Below are 17,541 nucleotides of genomic sequence, written 5' to 3' on the forward strand. Positions count from 1 at the left end.
ACATTCTATGATTTTTTTCCCTCCCCAGAGCTCTGTCCAGAGTGCAGAGAAGGGTTGTTGTGCCAACAGCAGCGGGACTTGAGGGAGTACACCCAGGCAACCATCTACATCCACAAAGTGGTGGACAATAAAAAGGTACAGAACCTTCAGATCCTCCCTCCCTCCGGGGTCGCTCGTCCTGGCGCCGTTTCGTTTCACAGACACTGCTCCAAGTACCCAAATCATGATCCAGACGTGGCCATTGCAGCCTGCCATGTCCCCAAGGGGCTGGGACCTCCTGGGGGAGTTGCTGGGAACTCCTGGGGAGTTGCTGGGGGGTTGGTGGTTGGTGGTGGTGGGCAAGAAGCAGCCAGCTCTGCACTGCTGGGAGCCATGGCTTTAGCAAAGGGGAAAACTGGGGCTGTAGCTGCTCTCAAAATCCAGTCTCTTCAAGGCTTCCTTGTGTCAGACCAAACCTTTGGTGTTTTCAGGATGTTCCCACCGTAGATTGATTATTTTAGGCAACGTTGTAACCATTTGTGTCTTCTTAAACCGGCCAGCAGGCTCTTCCTAGTCTCCTCCCCCTTCAGTGTTTGTCATTTCCTTTCTTGGTTGCTCGAGTGATACTTATTCCTCGATAGAAGTGAGCTCTTCACCCTCAGTGCTGATGAAACAGCAGTGAACTTTGAGGTGGTTTTCAAGATCCCCTACGAAGCTGTGAATTATTTTACTGGTCTTTTAAGGGATCAGGACCAGGCCTAGAATTGACTTGACAGGGTTTTACAAAAGCCGATGCGAGTAAATCTTCCTCCTCGGGGCTTGTTTTATGCTTGAAGGAGGAAACCAAGGCTCTCAAGTCCAAGATATTCTCCACACCTTTGCAGTGTGGGGGTGGTTTTTTTTTTTTGTTTCCACTTCCTTGCCAAGCCCAGGGAGGAGCTGGAGCTCAGGAAGCCACAGGGCTCCAGAGCCCGGCCGGGCTTTGTCCTCGCTTGCGAGCTGTGGAGCACGCAGCACTGTCTGGAGCCATCAGCCACAGGGTTCTCAGCCTGTCTGGAGGCTGAATCCCGAGGCTGTATCTTGGCTCTTGGCACAGAGGGAGGGTGGTTGTTGTTTGATTTTATTTTTTTTTTCCTGGGGGCTGGAACAGGCCCGTGCTCACACGTGGGGTTGGCAAAAAAACAGGCGGCCTTTCTTTGCCGGCAGCTGGAGCCTTCACTGACAGGGCAGCCTCAGCCAGCAGCAGTGCCAGCCCCTGCTGCCTTCCCTGCCTCTGCTGGTTTGCAGGGTCTGGGAGAGTGTTTCCCATCCCCTCATCCCCCCTCTGCAACCCCTGCTCCCTCCTGGGCCTGATGCTGCAGCAGGGAAGCCGTGGCCAAGCGCAGGGCAGCACTGCTGGAATTCAGAGGGCTCCAGGGAAGCTGTGGATGGTGCTGAGTGATTGGGAACTGGGATTGAAGCAATAATTTCAAATATATTGGTGGGAGAAAGGAGCTCTGGCATCCAGGATGGAGAGCACACCAGTCTCCTGGGCTCCAGCTGAAGCCTAGATGTGAACTCGTGTCCAGCAGATCCGTGCAGCGACTTCCAGGGAACCCAACATCCTTTTTTATTTCTGTGTTTGTGTAAATTATTTAGATTTCATTTACTTGCAACCTCCAGACCCATAAATAACGGTGCTGAGTGCCTCTGCTGGCTGGCTGAGTATCTCATTTCCAGATAATATTCCTTTCTCTGTGGTAGGGCTTTTGTAATACACTTAGATGAACCAGAGCTAATGGGAAAGAAATCAGTCCAGGCCCCTGGAGACTTTCCCTTTGCCCAGAGAGGAGGGGAGGTCCTGAGCTCCAGGAAGCACCTGCAGTTCCATAGAGAAGCTTGTTCTCCTGAGCTGAATCCTCCCTTGGTTCCATGCAGCTGGGGAGGGGTGGAGAAGACTTGGTGGAGCAGGTCCCTGAGTTATTCCTGCTCTGCCTTGGTTCCTCTGATTGGGGTGGCATCCTGGAGGTCTCTGCAAGCTGCGTGCCATGATGTGACAGTCTGATGCTGTTGGGTTAGTTATGGAGAATGATTTTTATGACTTTAGGTAATGAAGGACGCTGCTCCAGAGCTGAATGTGAGCAGCTCAGAAGCTGAAGAGGAAAGGGAGGAAAACAAGCCAGAGGGGGAGCAAGACCCAGATTTTAACCAGGTAGAGATCAAAAATACCACCAGGTTTCTCAATTTCTGCACCATCCTCTTGAGCCAGCAGGGTGGGGTAGCCCTTCCTCCACCACCTAAGGCACAACCGTGTCTTAAGTTGTCATTTCAATGGTTGTACAGCATGATCACTTTCATTTTGGAGAGATCAGATCTTGATGGTGACTCCTACACGTGGCTGGTAGGAGTTGGAACCAGGAACCAAGGTCTGAAGGCACATCCTTCAGTCCTCTTGACACTTGCATGCGGCCGGTTGCTTCCAAAGGGGCTTTTTGATGCTTCCTGCCTTCCCTTGCGTGACCAGCTCACCCAAAACACAGCCCAGAGAACAGGGAGGTTGTTCTACCAATCCCAACCTTGAGCTCCTCATTTTTTTGCCTCGTTCCTAGGCCAATGGTGCAGCGAAGCGCCAGAAGGTTTCTCACCAGAGCTACATCACGTTCCAAAAACAAGGCATCAGGAGGAGCACCCGGCACCGGAAAGTCAGAGGGGAGAAAGCACTGCTTGTTTCTGCTAATCAGACACTGAAGGAGCTGAAAATACAGGTAAGGTGTTTTTCTTCCAAGGAATGAGTCTTCTTGAGGAAGAAATGGAGCTCCTGGAGTGAGTCCAGAAGAAGCCACGGAGATGATCCAAGGGCTGGAGCAGCTCTGCTCTGGAGACAGGCTGGGAGAGTTGGGGTGTTCAGCCTGGAGAAGAGAAGGCTCCAGGGAGACCTTAGAGCATCTTCCAGTGCCTGAAGGGGCTCCAGGAAAGCTGGGGAGGGACTTGAGACAAGGGCAGGGAGTGAGAGGACAAGGGAGAATGGGTTAAAACTGGAAGAGGGGGGATTTAGGTGAGTCATGAGGAGGAAATTCTTTAGTGTGAGGGTGATGAGACCCTGGAACAGGTTGCCCAGGAAGCTGTGGCTGCCCCATCCCTGGCAGTGTTGTAGGGCAGGTTGGATGGGGCTTGGAGCAACCTGGTCTGGTGGGAGGTGTCCCTGCCCATGCAGGAGGGGGTTGCATCTAGATGATCTTTCAGGTCCCTTCCAAGCCATTCCATGATTCTATGATGTAGGAACATGCGGCTGGGAGGGGATGGAGGGAAAGGGTCTAAAACCCCAGGTGGCATCGAAAGGCACGTGTTGCTCTGTGAAACAAGGGGGTTTGGGGTATCTCAGTGGTGTTTCTTTGTTCCCTCCACACAAAGTCAGCGTGTCTCATTGTGTTGGCACAGATCATGCATGCATTTTCAGTTGCTCCCTTCGACCAGAACTTGTCCATCGATGGGAAGATCCTGAGCGACGACACGGCCACGCTCGGCAGCCTGGGGGTCATCCCTGAGTCTGTCGTTTTACTCAAGGTAAAGAGGAGGGGGAGAGAAAGTGGTTGCTAAGATTCCAGTAAATCAGAGATTTGAACTGATTTTTGTAGCAATTGAGATGCTTTGTACAAACACAGGCCTTGCTGCACAGGTGGGAATTGCTGTGCTCTACGTGTGCCCACCTGGGCTGCTCTGTAATTCCAGAAGTTCCTCTTGGAGCTTCTTTTTTGGAGGAGGAAAACCTTATTTAAAAAAAACCCAAAAAACAACATGTATTAATTAGCCCTGCTGCTGGGCTGTGTTCAGCATCCCAAAATGCATCCCATTCACTAGTAGAAGTTAGGGGTGGACCTGCTGGAAAGGAGTTCTGAGAATGAGGATCTGGGAGCCCTTGTTGACAATAAGTTAACAATGATCCAGGAATGTGCCCTTGTGGCCAAGAAGGCCAATGGAATCCTGGCATCCATTGGGAAGAGTGTGGCCAGTAGGTTGAGAGAAGTCATCCTCCCTCCCTATTCTTCCCTGGTGAGGCCACATCTGGAGAACTGGGACCAGTTCTGGGCTCCCCAGTTCAAGAGAGACAGGGAACAGCTGGGGAGAGTCCAGGGGAGGGCAACAAAGATGACTGGGGGATTGGAGCATCTCCATGATGAGGAAAGGCTGAGAGAGCTGGGACTGTTCAGCCTGGAGAGAAGGGGGAGACCTTATTAATGTCTATAAATACCTAAATGGTGGGTGCAGGGAGGATGGAGCCAGACCCCTTTCAGTAGTGCCCAGCAACAGGATGAGGGCAATGGGCACAAACTGGAACACAGGAAATTCCATCTGAACATGAGGAGAAACTTGTTTACTGGGAGGGTGACAGAGTCCTGGGACAGGCTGCCCAGAGAGGCTGTGGAGTCTTCTCTGGAGATGTTCAAAACCCACCTGGATATGTTGCTGTGGGATCTCCTCTAGGTGATCCTGCTCTACCTTGGGTTTGGACTGGATGATCTCCAGAGATCCCTCCCAACTCTGAAAAAACAGCTACATGAGGGAGTGAGCCTTCCCCTCTTGTTCCCAGACAGTGTTTGGGTAGGAGACTCGTTCCCTGCTTCCCTCCAGAGCAGGACTGATCAGGCTGAGAACTTCTAAACAGGATTCCTTGTTCATTAATCCCTTGCTCCACTTGTTTTTCCAGGCTGATGAACCCATTGCAGATTATGCAGCGATGGACGACGTTATGCAAGGTGAGGGGGGGGGACACCAGAAGGTTTGGGGGACGAGGAAGGCACCTCGACTGGGGGAGAAGTGTTGGTGGCCAAGGGTTGGGTTTGGATTGTAGAAGTAGAAAATAGAGATGTTGAAGAGGTAGAAAATACGGGTGTTGAAAAGGTAGAACATAGACTTTGAAGGTTTCCTGTCACCATCAACGGGAAAGTCAGCGATGTGCAACCTCTTGGACAAAGGATCCTTGTAGAGACACCTTTCAGCAGACCTCTAACACCATGCCTTTCTCCTTCCATTCCCAGTTTGTATGCCTGAAGAAGGATTTAAAGGTGAGTTTTGGGGTTTGCCTCCCCCTCTTCCCCTTTATTTAAGCCCACACTCACTTCTTCTCCATCCTGTAACCATCGTCGTCTTTCCGTGGTCCTTTTCTCCTCAGGAACTGGTTTACTTGGACACTGATGGTTTTCTAAACGTTGGCAACAGAGGAGATACCAGAAGGGAAGAGGATTTGACATGGTAGGGCATTAAAAGAGAAAAAAAAGGTGGATACAGAACCGAACTTTGACTCTTCCAGAAGGCAGAAACCCTCTTTGAAATGACTGCCCCCTCCTTCCCCCCCAAAAGAAAACAAATTGCCTTATGTCAAAGCAGATTGCACTGGAGGACATCCTGCCTTCAAGAGAACGTTCCCCATTTTATATTTAATAAAAGCAACAGGAAGGTTGGAAAGTTGAGCAGCAGTAAGAGCGTGTTGTGTTCCCAGGAGAGGGAGAGGGACGTGTTCCCTGCTGGGATTCCCTGTCCCAAATCCCACTCCTGGTCTGGAGTCGCTCTTGAGGCCTTGGCATCGCTCTTCAGGCTTAACCTTCTTATGGATCATCCTCTTTCTGATCCTCTCTTACTCTCAGTACAGCATGGAAGTAATGAGATTGTTTGTGAGGAATGTCTGGCTCGTTCCAACACAAAAACTTCACCTCTTTAACCCAAAAAAGAAGCTGGGCTTTGCCTCCGAGAACCTTCCATGGCATCAGCTGCTCCGCCTTCACTTCCAAACCTTGGATGATCTTTAATAACCTCCTCCTCTGTCGCTGTTGAATGTCATTTTTTAGAAACCTTGGGGTGTTTTATCAACTTTGGAGAACATCTTTTCCTCCAATCCAGGACTTCCAGGAGTGCCCATGGCTCGAGGAGCGGGCGAAGGGCGCGTGGGCGGGCAATGTGTTTCCCACGGGAAAAAGTGTTTTGGTGTCCATCCCCCCCACCACCCTGTTTTTTCAGGAATGCACTAATAATTATGACTTTTTACATCCCATGGCCCATAAGCAGCAGGAACTAGCTCAAAACTTCCAGATTTAGGGGGGAAAAAAGGGTTTCTCCGTAAGAAAGTCAGACACTTCCTCTCCCTTGTCAACCTTTTCACTTTGTTTCCGTGACAAAACGTGTGGCTGAGGTTGGGTCCCTGCCACCTCCCCTTGAGTTTTTGAAAGGATTGCAGGAATTTGGGACATATCCCATCCCAACAAGCCTGGTAATGTTCATCTCCACTCTTAACTTTGATGCCAGGAATTGGAGCTGCTCCTTGCTGAGCATGAAGGCTCCGTGTCTTCTCCATCTCTGCTGGGTTTTGGGGCCTTGGAGATCCTAAAAAGAAGTGGGTTTGGGGGCAATTTTGACTCACAAAATTCTTTCCCAAGGTAAAGATGTTGACGGGAATTGATCAGAATGAAGCTGAATCCTTTGGGAACGTGCAGGAGGTTTTCTTCTTCCCAAACAGAAGGTCTCTCCTGTGTACAGTATTCCCTGGGAAATTCCTTTGGGATTTGTTTTTTGTTTGGGTTTTTTTTTGTTGTTGGCCTTTTTTCAGTTTACTGTTAATTTCGGCTTTTTTTAACGTTCCAAAAAATCTCTTTACTTGAGCTTAAAACGTTGCAAAGTGGAACTCTGAAGTCAGTGGGAAGGACTGGGCTGGGGCTGGGGGTGGTTCCAGCCTTTCCCGGAGGATCCAGGTACAAGATGTTGCCATTTTCTCTCTTGTTGTTTCCAAACTTTGTTGGATTAAACTTGTTGTTGGAGCCGTGGAAGCCTCGTGAAAAAGCTGCTCCCCCTGCTCCCTTCGGTGCCTTCACACCTTGGGGTTAGTGATGCTGCAAATCCCACTCTGGCTCATCCCAAAAAAAAAGGGCAGTGGGTGCTGCAAGGTTGGGGTGGGAGCAGATGGGATCCATCACCGCCCCCCCCCCCCCCGAGCAGGAATTGCCCCAGGAGATGGTTTTATGGGAGCTGGGATGGGAGCTGGAGCCTCTGTGGTGGAAGCACCCACGTGTGACAAGCCACGGCAGCTGTGGTTCCACTTTGGTGTCCCCCATGTCCCACCCTGTCCCCACGCTTGTCACTTTGTGTCCCAGGGAGGTGGGGGGGCTGTGTGGCCACTGCTTGTTGCCAACCCCCCCTGGGCCCCTTTCCTTGGGGGTGCTGGAGCCCGGGTGTTCCTCTTGTGCCAAGATGGGTGCTGGGGGGGGAAGATGGACGCTGAGGGGATCCCTTGTGTGCTGGGTGGAGGAGAGGGTGCTGGGCAGGTGGGGGTGAGGGGTGGGGGGTACCCCGGGTCCCAGGGGTGGAGGGAGGGGGAGTTATGAGATGGGTGGGGGGTTCTTTAGGTGCTAGGGGTGGACGGAGGGTGCCAGGGGGTGTACCCAGGGTCCCAGGAAGGAAGGGACAGATGGAGGGTGAGCACCCTGGGTACCAGGGATGGAGGGGGGGGGCACCCTGGGAGAGAGGGACAGATGGAGGGGGGCACCCTGGGTACCAGGGAGGGTTGGGGGGGAACCCCACTGGCTGAGGAGGGGGTGTGGGACTGCGGAGGTAGCCGGGTACCCGCCGGGGGTGGGGGGATGAATGGAGGCGGTTCCTTGGGGACCTAGGAGGGATTTGGGGGCTCCCCCCAGGCCGCGGGGACGGATGAGGGGACACCCCGGTGGTCCGGGGAGGGTGGGAGAGCGGGGATGGAGGGGAGGTCCCAGGCGGGGGGTGATGCGGTCCCGGTGCCGTGTCCTGGTGCCGTTTTCCCGGTCGCTGGTTGCCGGTTCCGGTGCCGGTTCCCCCGGTACCGGCCGCCCCCGGAGGGGCCGCCCCGCCCCGCCGCACGTGACGCGGCGCCGCGGCTGCCAGCGGCGGGGGCCCCGCTCCGCTGCGCTCCGGTACCGGCCCCGGCCCCGCTCCGGTACCGGCCCCGCTCCGGTAAGTGCCGCCCCGTGGGGTCCCCCCCTTGAGGTCACCCCCCTCCCTGCTGCCCCCATCTTCCCCCCCCGCAGCACCGGGGGGCCCGTCCCCGGTCACCTTCAGCCGGTACCGGCAGCTGGGGGGGCCCGGGGGGGGGGGGGGATGCTCTGAGCCTGCGGGGGGACCCCGGCGTCCGGGCAGGCGGGGGGATGGGACGGGAGGGGGAGATCCCCAACCTCCCCCTCCCCCCCGAATATTTCCTCCATGAATTGCCCCCCTCAGCTGCCCCCTCCAATATCTCCCACATGAATTAACGCCCCCCAACCTGCGCCCCCCCAACTTGACCCTCCCCAATATCTCCCACATGAATGAACCCCCCTTAACCTGCTCCCCCCCAACTTGTCCCCCCCAATATCCCACATGAACAACCCCCCCATCAACCTGATCCCCCCCCCCCAAACTCCCCCCACCGGCTACCCCAAAATCTGCTCCCTCCAGGCAAGCTCCCCCCATCCTGGCCCCATCATCTGCCCCTCACCCCAGTCCCTGCAATCTGCTCCCCACCGCGTCCCCCCCTAACGCTCCCCCCCCTCCGCCCCCCAGCCCGACCCCACATTCGGGTCACACCCCCCCAGTGCAGTTCCCCCCTCCAAGAACTGTCCCCCCCTTGGGTGATGGCGGGAGGGGGAGCCCCCCAGGACCCCTCCCCGCCCCCCCTGCCCGGTGGGGTCACGCTGCGGCCCGCGGGGACGGGTCGTGTTTGCACCAGGGGCCGTGTTTGCACGGGGGCGTGTGACATTGTCGCATTTGCACGCAGGCGTGTTTGCACGGGGACGGGTCCCGTTTGCCCCGGGTGGCGATTGCACCAGGGTCGTGCTTGCACGGGGGCGGGTCACCCTGGCACCACGGCGGTGTTTGCACCAGGGGGGTGTTTGCACGGGGATGGGGCTGATTTGCACCAGGAGGGTGTTTGCACCACGGTCGTGTCTGCACGGGGCTGAGATGCCCTGGACACCAGGGCCCCTTGCACCAGGGTCCCTTTTGCTCACCACCGTGTTTGCACGAGGGTTCTTGCACGGCCGGGGTGTGTTTGCACGGGGCTGGGACCCATTTACACCAGGGCCGGTGTCCCTGTGTTCTTGTGTCCCGTGTCCCTGTGTCCCCATGTCTCCGTGAACCGGTGTCCCCGTGTCCCCCAGCCCCCATGTCCTGTGTCCCGGTGTCCCATGCCTGGTATTCCCATGTCCGTCTATCCCTTGCCCGCGTGTCCCCACATCCCGTGTCCCCACGTCCCGTATCCCAATGTCCCTGTGAACCCGTGTCCCGGTGTCCCTGTGTCCGCCAGTCCTCATGTCCCGATGTCCCCCTGTCCCGTGTCCCCATGTCTGGTGTCCCAGTCCCCACGTCCCGGTGTCCCCGGGCGGTGCCCGGCGCTGTCCGTGGTGCTGCCCCGCGCGGTGCCATCTCCCACCCCCAGGGGGCACCCTTGTTTGGGGGGGGGGGAGGGAAGGGGTATGTGTGTGATGAGTTGTGAGGGTCTCAGCAGACGGACACCCCCCCCTGCAGTGGCCGGTCCCCACCGCTCCCGGGCCAGCAGCTCGCGGCTGGCAGCAGGGGTGGCTCTTGGCCCTGCCATCAGTAGGCTCCAGGGTTAACACGGCTGCCCGAGCAGCACAGCCAGGAGCTGGCGGAGGTGGGGGGGGAAGTTCACCTCTCCCCCAGGAAGCACCATGGACCCCCCAGGACCCCTCCAGACCACCTAGACGTGTCCCCAACCGGCACTGCCACCCCCTCAGCCACCCCACCCCGAGGTAAGCCCCCCGTGGGTGCTCCCCACCCAAGGGTGCCCATCCCAAGGCAAGGTGCAGGGCACCCACAGCCCCCATGTCCCGCAGGGCAGCAGGATGGCCCAGCAGCGACACGTCCCCCCACCACTCAAGGTAGGTGTCACTGGGGGGTGGGGGGGCACCCAACCAGCACCCATGGGTGCTAGAGTGGCCTTGACCCCCCATTGTCTTGCAGACAGAGGAGGACTACATCCCCTACCCCAGCGTGCACGAGGTAGAGCACCCACTGCCCCCCCAGATGGGTGCAAGGAGGTGGGTGGGAGCTGGGTTGATGGGTGGGTGACCTGAGCACCCTCCTGGGCTGTGGGTGCAGGTGCTTGGCCGGGAGGGGCCGTTCCCCCTCATCCTGCTGCCGCAGTTTGGGGGTTACTGGATCGAGGGCACCAACCACCAGCTGAGCGAGGCACCCACATCCCCCCCGACCCCAGCACCCAGCACCCGGGCAAAGCTTGAGGGCAACCACACGGCCAAGATCTACCGCAAGCACTTCTTGGGCAAGGTGAGGTCCCTGAGGGTGCTCCAGGCATGGGTGCTGCAGGGAGTGGGTGGGCATGGAGACCCCATAAACATGGGTGTTCATGCATATGGGTGCTCCTGAGGTGTAGGTATCTATGGACATGGGAGACCCATGAGGATGGGTGCTCATGGACGTGGATGCCACGTGGCATGTGCGCTCGTGCATATGGGTGCTCATGGATGTGGGTGCTGGTATCTGTGGTCACTAGACCCCCATGGGAATGGGTGCTTATGGACCTGGGTACCCTATAGCATGGGTGCTTATTCATGTGGATGCTTAGGGACATGGGTGATTCATGGGTATCTATAGACATGGGAGCCTCATGGGTATGGGTGCTCATGGACCTGGGTACTTGTGGACACGGGTACTAGTGCATGTGGGTGCTCAGGGACATGGGCAACCCATGAGAGTGTGTGTCCATGGGCATGTAGGCTCCATAGGTATGGGTGCTGATGGGTAGGGGTGCCCCATGGCATGGGTGCTCACGAGTGTGCATGGCCTGTGTACATGTGCACACCAGTCTGGGTGCTCCATAGGTGGTGCTATCTGTGGGGATGGGTGCTCGTGGGCCCGGATGCCCCATGGAGATGGGTGGTCAGGGTTATGGGTGCCCTGTGGCATGGATGCTTCTAGACATGGGTGTCCACAGGCACGCAGAACGTATAAGTATCTACAAGATGGGTGCCCCATAGGCATGGGTGCTCACGGCCCTTGGTGCTTATGGGCACGGGTGCCCCATGGCAGGGGTGCCTGCCAGCCTGAGCACCCATTGGCGCGGTGATGGGTGCTTGGCCCCCTCCTTGCAGGAGCACTTCAACTACTACTCCCTGGACCCGGTGCTGGGCCACCTCGTCTTCTCTCTCAAGTATGATGAGCAGGAGCATCTCCACCTGTTGCTGCGGTGAGCAGGGTGCCAGGGGGCACCCATGGGTGCCGGCTGGGCACGGGGGGCCACCCTGACCCTGCCTCACCCTGCAGCACCCGTGTCCGCACCCTGCACGACGTGGTGCCCATCTCCTGCCTGGCTGAGTTCCCCAACGTTGTCCAGATGGCCAAGGTGGGTGCAAAACCTCTGGGCAGCACCCATGGGTGCCCCCCTACCCCAAGCCACCCCATCACATCACCCGTCCTTCCCGCAGCTGGTGTGCGAGGATGTCAACGTGGATCGTTTCTACCCCGTGCTCTACCCCAAGGTGATCAGGGTGTGTGGGGGGGTGGGAGCACCCATGGGTGCTCCAACCAACCATGGGTGCTCCCAAACAACCATGGGTGCTCCCCCACCCAACCTCCTCCCCTGCAGGCGTCCCGCCTCATCCTCGCCTTTGACGAGCATGTGCTCAGCAACCACTTCAAGTTTGGGGTCATCTACCAAAAACTGGGGCAGGTAGGGGGTGGGGTGGGTGGTGGTCAGGGTTGGGGGGGAGGGGGCTCCCGGGTGGGTGCTGGCACCCATCTGCCTCCCCACCACAGACCTCCGAGGAGGAGCTTTTTGGCACGACGGAGGAGAGCCCGGCCTTCACCGAGTTCCTCGACGTCCTGGGTCAGCGGGTGCAGCTGAGGGACTTCAAGGGGTGTGTGATGGGGGTGCTGGGTGGGTTGAGGGAGGGAGGGGAGGGGGGTGGGCACCCATGGACTTCCAGGTTCAGGGTGCCTGTTTGTCCCCCCCACCCAGGTTCCGGGGGGGGCTGGATGTGACCCACGGGCAGACGGGAAGCGAGTCTGTCTACTGCCACTTCCGTGACAAGGAGATCATGTTCCACGTCTCCACCAAGCTGCCCTACACTGAGGGGGATGCCCAGCAGGTGGGACACCCATGGGTGCTGGGGGGAGGGGGTGTGGGGAGTTAGGGGGGGCAATGGTTGGGATGGGGCATATGGGTGCTTGGGGGTGTAGGAGGTTCTGGGTTATCTCCCTGGGGTGTGAAGTCTGGTGGGACACCTGAGGGTGTTTGGGGGTTGTCCCTGAAGTGCAGGGGCTCCAGGGACACCCATGGGTGCTGGGGAGGTGTCTCTGGGATCCAAAATTTCCAGGGGCATCTATGAGGATGCAAGAGGCTGGCAGAGCACCCATGGTTGCTGTGGGGTGTCTATGGGATGCAGGGACTCTAGGGGCACCTGTAAGTGCTGGGGGTGTATTTGTCTGGTGCACAGGGCTGACGGAGCATCCATGGGTGCTGGGGAGGGTGTCTGTGGGGTGCAAAACCTCCAGAGGCACCCCTGGGTTCTGGGGGGCATCTCTGGGACAAAAGGACTAGCAGAGCCCCCCTGGGTGCTGGGAAGCACCTCTGGGGCACCCTGTGCCCCCCGCTCTGGGTGTGACCTCTCGCTGTCCCCCACGTCCCCCCCCATGTCCCCGCAGCTGCAGCGGAAGCGTCACATCGGCAACGACATCGTGGCCGTCGTCTTCCAGGACGAGAACACCCCCTTTGTCCCCGACATGATCGCCTCCAACTTCCTCCACGCCTTCGTGGTGGTGCAGCTGGAGCAGGGCAGCACCCAGGGCACTCTCTACAAGGTACCCCCCCGTGCCTCAGTTTCCCCCCCCCGCCCCCCACGGGGGTGCTGGGGACAGCAGGGTGGCCACTCACCCCCCCCCCCCCCACCACAGGTCTCTGTCACCGCCCGTGATGATGTGCCCTTCTTTGGCCCACCACTGCCTGACCCTGCTGTCTTCAGGAAGGTGAGCACCCATGGGTGCTGCTGGGGGGGGAGGGGGTAGGGGGTGTCTCCATGGGTGGCACCCACCCGGGGCTGCCCCTCGCCCCCCCGCAGGGCCCTGAGTTCCAAGAGTTTCTGCTGACCAAGCTCATCAATGCTGAGTACGCCTGCTACAGGGCTGAGAAGTTTGCCAAGCTGGAGGTGGGTGCAAATGTGGGTGCTGGGCACAGCTGGGGGTGCTGTGGGTGCTGGAGATGTGGGTTTTGTGGTTGCAGAGGGGCTGTGTGCGCCATGGGTGCTGTGATTGCAGCAGTGCCCTGCCTGCTGTGGGTGCTGTGGGGCTGCACATGTGATTGCTGTGCACATGGTGGGTGCTGGGGATGTGGGATGCTGCGGGTGCTGAGCACAGTCTGGGTGCTGTGGGTTTGGGTGTTGTGCACAGTGTGGGTGCTAGGGCTGCAGTGGGTGCTGTGATTGCAGCAGTGCTGTGGGTGCTGTGGCAGGAAGGAGGCTGTGGGTGCTGGGGATGAGGGTACTGTGGGTGCTGTGCACAGTCTGGGTGCTGGGGATGTGGGTGCTGTGAATGTGGGTGGGGTGCCTGCAGTGATGCAGGCACGTGTGGGTGCTGTGTACACTGGGTGCCACTGTGCCTGCAGCAGAGTCATGTGGGTGGGGCTGTGCACGTGTGGGTGCTGTGCTTGCTGTGGGTGCTGTACATGTGTGGGTGCTGTGTATGTGTGGGTGCTATACCTGCTGTGGGTGCTGTGCATGTGTGGGTGCTGTGCTTGCTGTGGGTGCTGTACATGTGTGGGTGCTGTGTATGTGTGGGTGCTGTGCCTGCTGTGGGTGTTGTGCATGTGTGGGTGCTGTGTATGTGTGGGTGCTGTGCCTGCTGTGGGTGTTGTGCATGTGTGGGTGCTGTGTATGTGTGGGTGCTGTGCCTGCTGTGGGTGCTGTGCATGTGTGGGTGCTGTGCTTGCTGTGGGTGCTGTACATGTGTGGGTGCTGTGCCTGCTGTGGGTGCTGTGCACGTGTGGGTGCTGTGCCTGCTGTGGGTGCTGTGCACATGTGGGTGCTGTGCACGTGTGGGTGCTGTGCACGGCGTGGGCGAGTTGTGCCTGCAGCAGGTGTGTGCATGTGGGTGCTGCCCCCCGTGTGGGTGCTGTGCCAGCAGCAGTGCTGAGTGGGTGGGTGCTGTGCACAGCGGGTGCTGTGGGTGACATGCGTGGGTGGGAGGCGGTCATGCCCGCTGTGGGTGCCATGCACGTGGGTGCTGTGATGATGCGGGTGCTGTGCACACCGCGGGGGCCACACGGGTGGGACGGTGGTGGGCGGAGGGGGGGGTTGGTGTCCCGCAGGGGTGTCACGGAAGTGGGGGGGAGGGATGTCAAGGAGTGGAGTCACCAAGGGGTGTTCCAGGGCGGGGGGCTGTTCCGCGGGGGGTGTCACGGGTGGGGTGTCCCGGGGGGCTGTTCCGCGGGGGGGTGTCCCGGGGGGGTGTCCCGGGGGGCTGTTCCGCGGGGCGTGTCAGGGCTCGGACGCGCAGGAGCGGACGCGGGCGGCTCTGCTGGAGACGCTGCACGAGGAGCTGCAGGCCCGCAGCCAGGCCATGCTGGGGCTGGGCCCCGACGACGAGCGCCCCGACAACGGCGCCGCCGCCCCGGGCTTCTTCGAGTCCTTCAAGGTGGGGTGTAAACCCCCCCAGCCCCTCCGCACCACCGGGGCGGCACCGGGCGCTGCTGACGGGCCGGGGAGGCCTCGCAGCGGGGCCGCAGCCCCCCCGGGAACGCGGGGCCGAGACCCCCCCCCCCCACCCCGCACCCCCGAGGGCGCCGTGATGGCCCCGCCCAGGGACACGCACCGGAGGCCCCGCCCACCGCCCCGCCTGTGTCTATGAGGCCACGCCCACACACGCCTTAACCACGCCCCTACATTGAGAGGAATGTCATTTGGCCACGCCCTTTCGTCAAGCCACGCCCCCTTTCCAATTGCTCCTCCCCTGGCTCAAGCCCCGCCCCTCCTGGCAGCCCCGTTAAGCCGGTTGGTCCCGCCTCTCCCGGTGGCCCCGCCCCTCCCGTTGCCCCGCCCTTCCCGGTGGCCCCGCCCCTGCCGGTAGCCCCGTTCCCCTCGGTGGCCCCGCCCCTCCCGGTGGGCCCATTGACACGGGGGCCCCGCCCTTCCCGGTGGCCCCGCCCCTCTGGGCAGCCCCGTTCTCCCGGCGGCCCCGCCCCTGCCGGTGCCCCGGTCCCCAGGCCGGTGACACGGTGCCGCCCCCAGTCGCTGCTGGTGCCCGGGAGCCGGCGGGGACGCCGCGGCAGCGCCATCGGGCTGGGCTCGGTGGAGGAGGTGGGTACCCCGGCACGGACCCCCCCTGTGTCGTGTGTCCCCCCCGCTCTGTGTCCCCCTCCCGAGGTGTCCCCCCGGGTTAACGGCGGCCCGCAGGCGCTGCTGGTGCCCGGGAAGAGCCCGTCGCGGCGGCGGCCCGGCCCGCTCGGCTCCCGCCGCTCCAGCGCCATCGGGATCGAGAGCATCCAGGAGGCACCGGCCGGCAGGTGAGCGCCGGGACCGGGGCGGGGCGGCACCCCCGGGCCCCCGCTGTCCCCTCACCGCCCGGCCCCTCCCCAGGGACGGCCCCGCCGCCACCCCCGAGGGCACCAGCTCCGCACACAGCTCCCCAGAGAGCCGCCGGCACCCCGGCAGGTCTGAGCACCGCGGGTACCGGGGGGTACCGGGGTGACATGGGGACTGAGGGACACCGGGACAGAGGGTGACACGGGGACTGGAGGGCACTGGGATGGGGTGATCATGGGGACTGGGGGCACCGGGATGGGGTGACATCCGTGTGACGCGGGGGACACAGGATGGCACGGGGACAGGGTGGCACAGGGCTGGGACGTGACAAAGGATGGGCTGGCATGGGAACAGGGTGGCATGGGGATGGGACATCCCAGGGATGAGACAGCATGGGGAGAGAGTGGCATGGGGACAGGGTGACAAAGGGATGGGACATCACAGGCATGGGATGGCATGGGGACAGGGTGGCATGGGGACAGGGTGGCATGGGGACGGGACATCACCGGGCATGGAGTGCGGTGGGGACAGGGTGGAACAGGAGTGGAACATCACAGGCACGGGGTGGCCCGAGGACAGGGTGACACAGAGATGGGACGTCCCAGGGATGGAATAACTTGGGGATAGGGTGGTGTGGGGACAGGGTGGCATGTGGATGGGACACCCTAGGGATGGGCTGTCATGGGAGCAGTGTGTCCCAGGGAGGGGATGGCACGGGAACAGGATGGCACAGGGACCAAGCACCCTGGGGACAGCGCGGCGTCGCAGCAGGCCATGGTGGTGGCCACACGGCCTGGTGCCAGCTTGTCCTGTCCATGTCGCTGTCCCTGTCCCTGGCAGGCCCGAGAAGCCGGAGCCCCCAGATTTCTCCTGCTCCTCCTCCAGCGCCAGCAGCTTGGGCAGCACCACCGAGGAGCCAGGACGGGTACGGGGTGCTGGGGTGGGGGCAGGGGAGGCAATGGGTGCTGGGCAGGGTGTGGGGGGGGGGCAGCACCCCCTTAACCCCCTCCCTGCACCCTCAGGAGAGCCGCTCACCCTCGGGAACCCACCGTGACACTTTCACCGACACCCCCTGGCCAGATGACCCCGCCGGGACCCCTCCAGGTAGCCCAACACCACGGCATCAGACACCCCCTGCCCCCCCCGCGGGGCTTGGGGACCCCCACCCGGGGTGCTCACGCCTCCCCCCCCCCCCCCAACTTTTCCTCCCCAGGCCGGCACCCTCCTGACCCCCCCGAGATCAAAATCCAGCTGGAGCGGCCCCCCCACAACCCGGTGAGGCTGTGACCCCCCCTTCCCTCTGCACCCCAACACGGGGACACCCGTGTTGGGGTGCCCCCCCGCTGATGTCTCTCCACACAGGGTTCATAGTCACCCTCCCCCCCATCCCCTGGGAGGGGGGGTCACCTCTTCGTGTCCCCCCTGCCCCATGTGCCACCTCCATGCCAGGAGCCGAAGCCATTGTTCCCGGTGCAGGATTTGGGGGGGGACTCCTCCAAAAATGGGAGCGTTTCCCCCTCCTCCAGACAATCTCCATCACCCCAAAATCCCTGGGGAGGGGGGGGGAAGCATGATGGACCACAATAGGGCCCCCCCCCTTTCCACCGTGACCCCGATGCCACACGGGGGGGCCCCCAAAATGAAGTTCAGGTCCAACCTGAGCACTATCCCCCCCAAACAAAAGGGAGCAGGCTCAAATCCAGGTCAAGCGGGGGTCTCCCTGTCCCCCCTCCCCCTTTTTATTTTAAGGGAGAAAAGCTTCGGAATGGGTTGGATCCTGGAACTGGGGGGGGGGGGGTTGGGGGAAGGGGAGTGTGATGATTTTTTCAAGCCCCCCCAAATCGTGTTACTGTTGCCTGTGAATCCTGTATAAAATAAAGGTTTATTTATCGCTACAGCTGGAGGATGATGCGGGGAGGGGGGGGGGAGACGGGTTGGCAAATGGGGGGGTCCCGATATCTGGGGGAGGGTCTCGACATCTTAGTGAGGGAGACCCCAAAACCTCTAGCCTTAAAACCACACCCACCCAGTTTTGGGG

General features: G+C 60.3%; 2 protein-coding genes across 9 annotated transcripts in view; both read left to right on the forward strand.

The window, feature by feature from the left end:
• USP48 (ubiquitin specific peptidase 48) overlaps positions 1-6,773 on the forward strand; it is a 38,714-nt gene extending 31,941 nt beyond the window's left edge. For 3 of the 5 annotated variants that reach the window (XM_051637354.1, XM_051637355.1, XM_051637356.1), the window contains exons 21-27: positions 29-135; positions 2,066-2,170; positions 2,568-2,723; positions 3,397-3,522; positions 4,664-4,712; positions 4,995-5,021; positions 5,129-6,773. In XM_051637354.1, the coding sequence (XP_051493314.1) occupies positions 29-135; positions 2,066-2,170; positions 2,568-2,723; positions 3,397-3,522; positions 4,664-4,712; positions 4,995-5,021; positions 5,129-5,151 (593 nt within the window). In that variant the 3' untranslated portion in view covers positions 5,152-6,773. Of the gene's footprint in view, positions 1-28; positions 136-2,065; positions 2,171-2,567; positions 2,724-3,396; positions 3,523-4,663; positions 4,713-4,994; positions 5,022-5,128 lie in introns of those variants that run through there. The other 2 variants (XM_051637357.1, XM_051637358.1) reach the window with 2 other exon arrangements.
• Positions 6,774-7,878: 1,105 nt separating this feature from the next.
• RAP1GAP (RAP1 GTPase activating protein) lies at positions 7,879-17,183 on the forward strand. 4 transcript variants are annotated; one of them, XM_051637378.1, is made up of 21 exons: positions 7,879-7,929; positions 9,478-9,722; positions 9,807-9,851; positions 9,934-9,972; positions 10,072-10,257; positions 11,082-11,176; positions 11,254-11,332; positions 11,415-11,468; positions 11,576-11,659; positions 11,746-11,846; positions 11,948-12,077; positions 12,634-12,789; positions 12,883-12,954; positions 13,047-13,133; positions 14,479-14,616; positions 15,210-15,484; positions 15,558-15,632; positions 16,344-16,428; positions 16,526-16,607; positions 16,717-16,778; positions 16,866-17,124. In XM_051637378.1, the coding sequence occupies exons 3-21, from the start codon at positions 9,816-9,818 to the stop codon at positions 16,872-16,874; spliced, it is 1,845 nt and encodes a 614-aa protein (XP_051493338.1). In that variant the 5' UTR covers positions 7,879-7,929; positions 9,478-9,722; positions 9,807-9,815; the 3' UTR covers positions 16,875-17,124. The 4 variants fall into 4 exon arrangements, with proteins under 4 accessions (XP_051493338.1, XP_051493337.1, XP_051493339.1 ...); XM_051637380.1 differs by lacking the exon at positions 7,879-7,929 and having other exon boundaries at positions 8,551-9,722; positions 15,210-15,278; positions 15,375-15,484; XM_051637377.1 differs by lacking the exon at positions 7,879-7,929 and having other exon boundaries at positions 8,550-9,722; positions 16,866-17,183.
• Positions 17,184-17,541: the final 358 nt, after the last annotated feature.

This window comes from Apus apus, chromosome 20 (genome assembly GCF_020740795.1).
Source record: "Apus apus isolate bApuApu2 chromosome 20, bApuApu2.pri.cur, whole genome shotgun sequence".
In the NCBI taxonomy this organism is placed as follows: Eukaryota; Metazoa; Chordata; class Aves; order Apodiformes; family Apodidae; genus Apus; species Apus apus.

Bases quoted from the DNA above. Each gene is read 5' to 3' on its own strand.
- RAP1GAP (XM_051637378.1), top strand. From the start codon at position 9,816: ATGGCCCAGCAGCGACACGTCCCCCCACCACTCAAG. The intron at 9,852-9,933 runs GTAGGTGTCACT...ATTGTCTTGCAG, and splicing joins ACGTCCCCCCACCACTCAAG to ACAGAGGAGGACTACATCCC. The intron at 11,177-11,253 runs GTGAGCAGGGTG...CTCACCCTGCAG, and splicing joins CATCTCCACCTGTTGCTGCG to CACCCGTGTCCGCACCCTGC.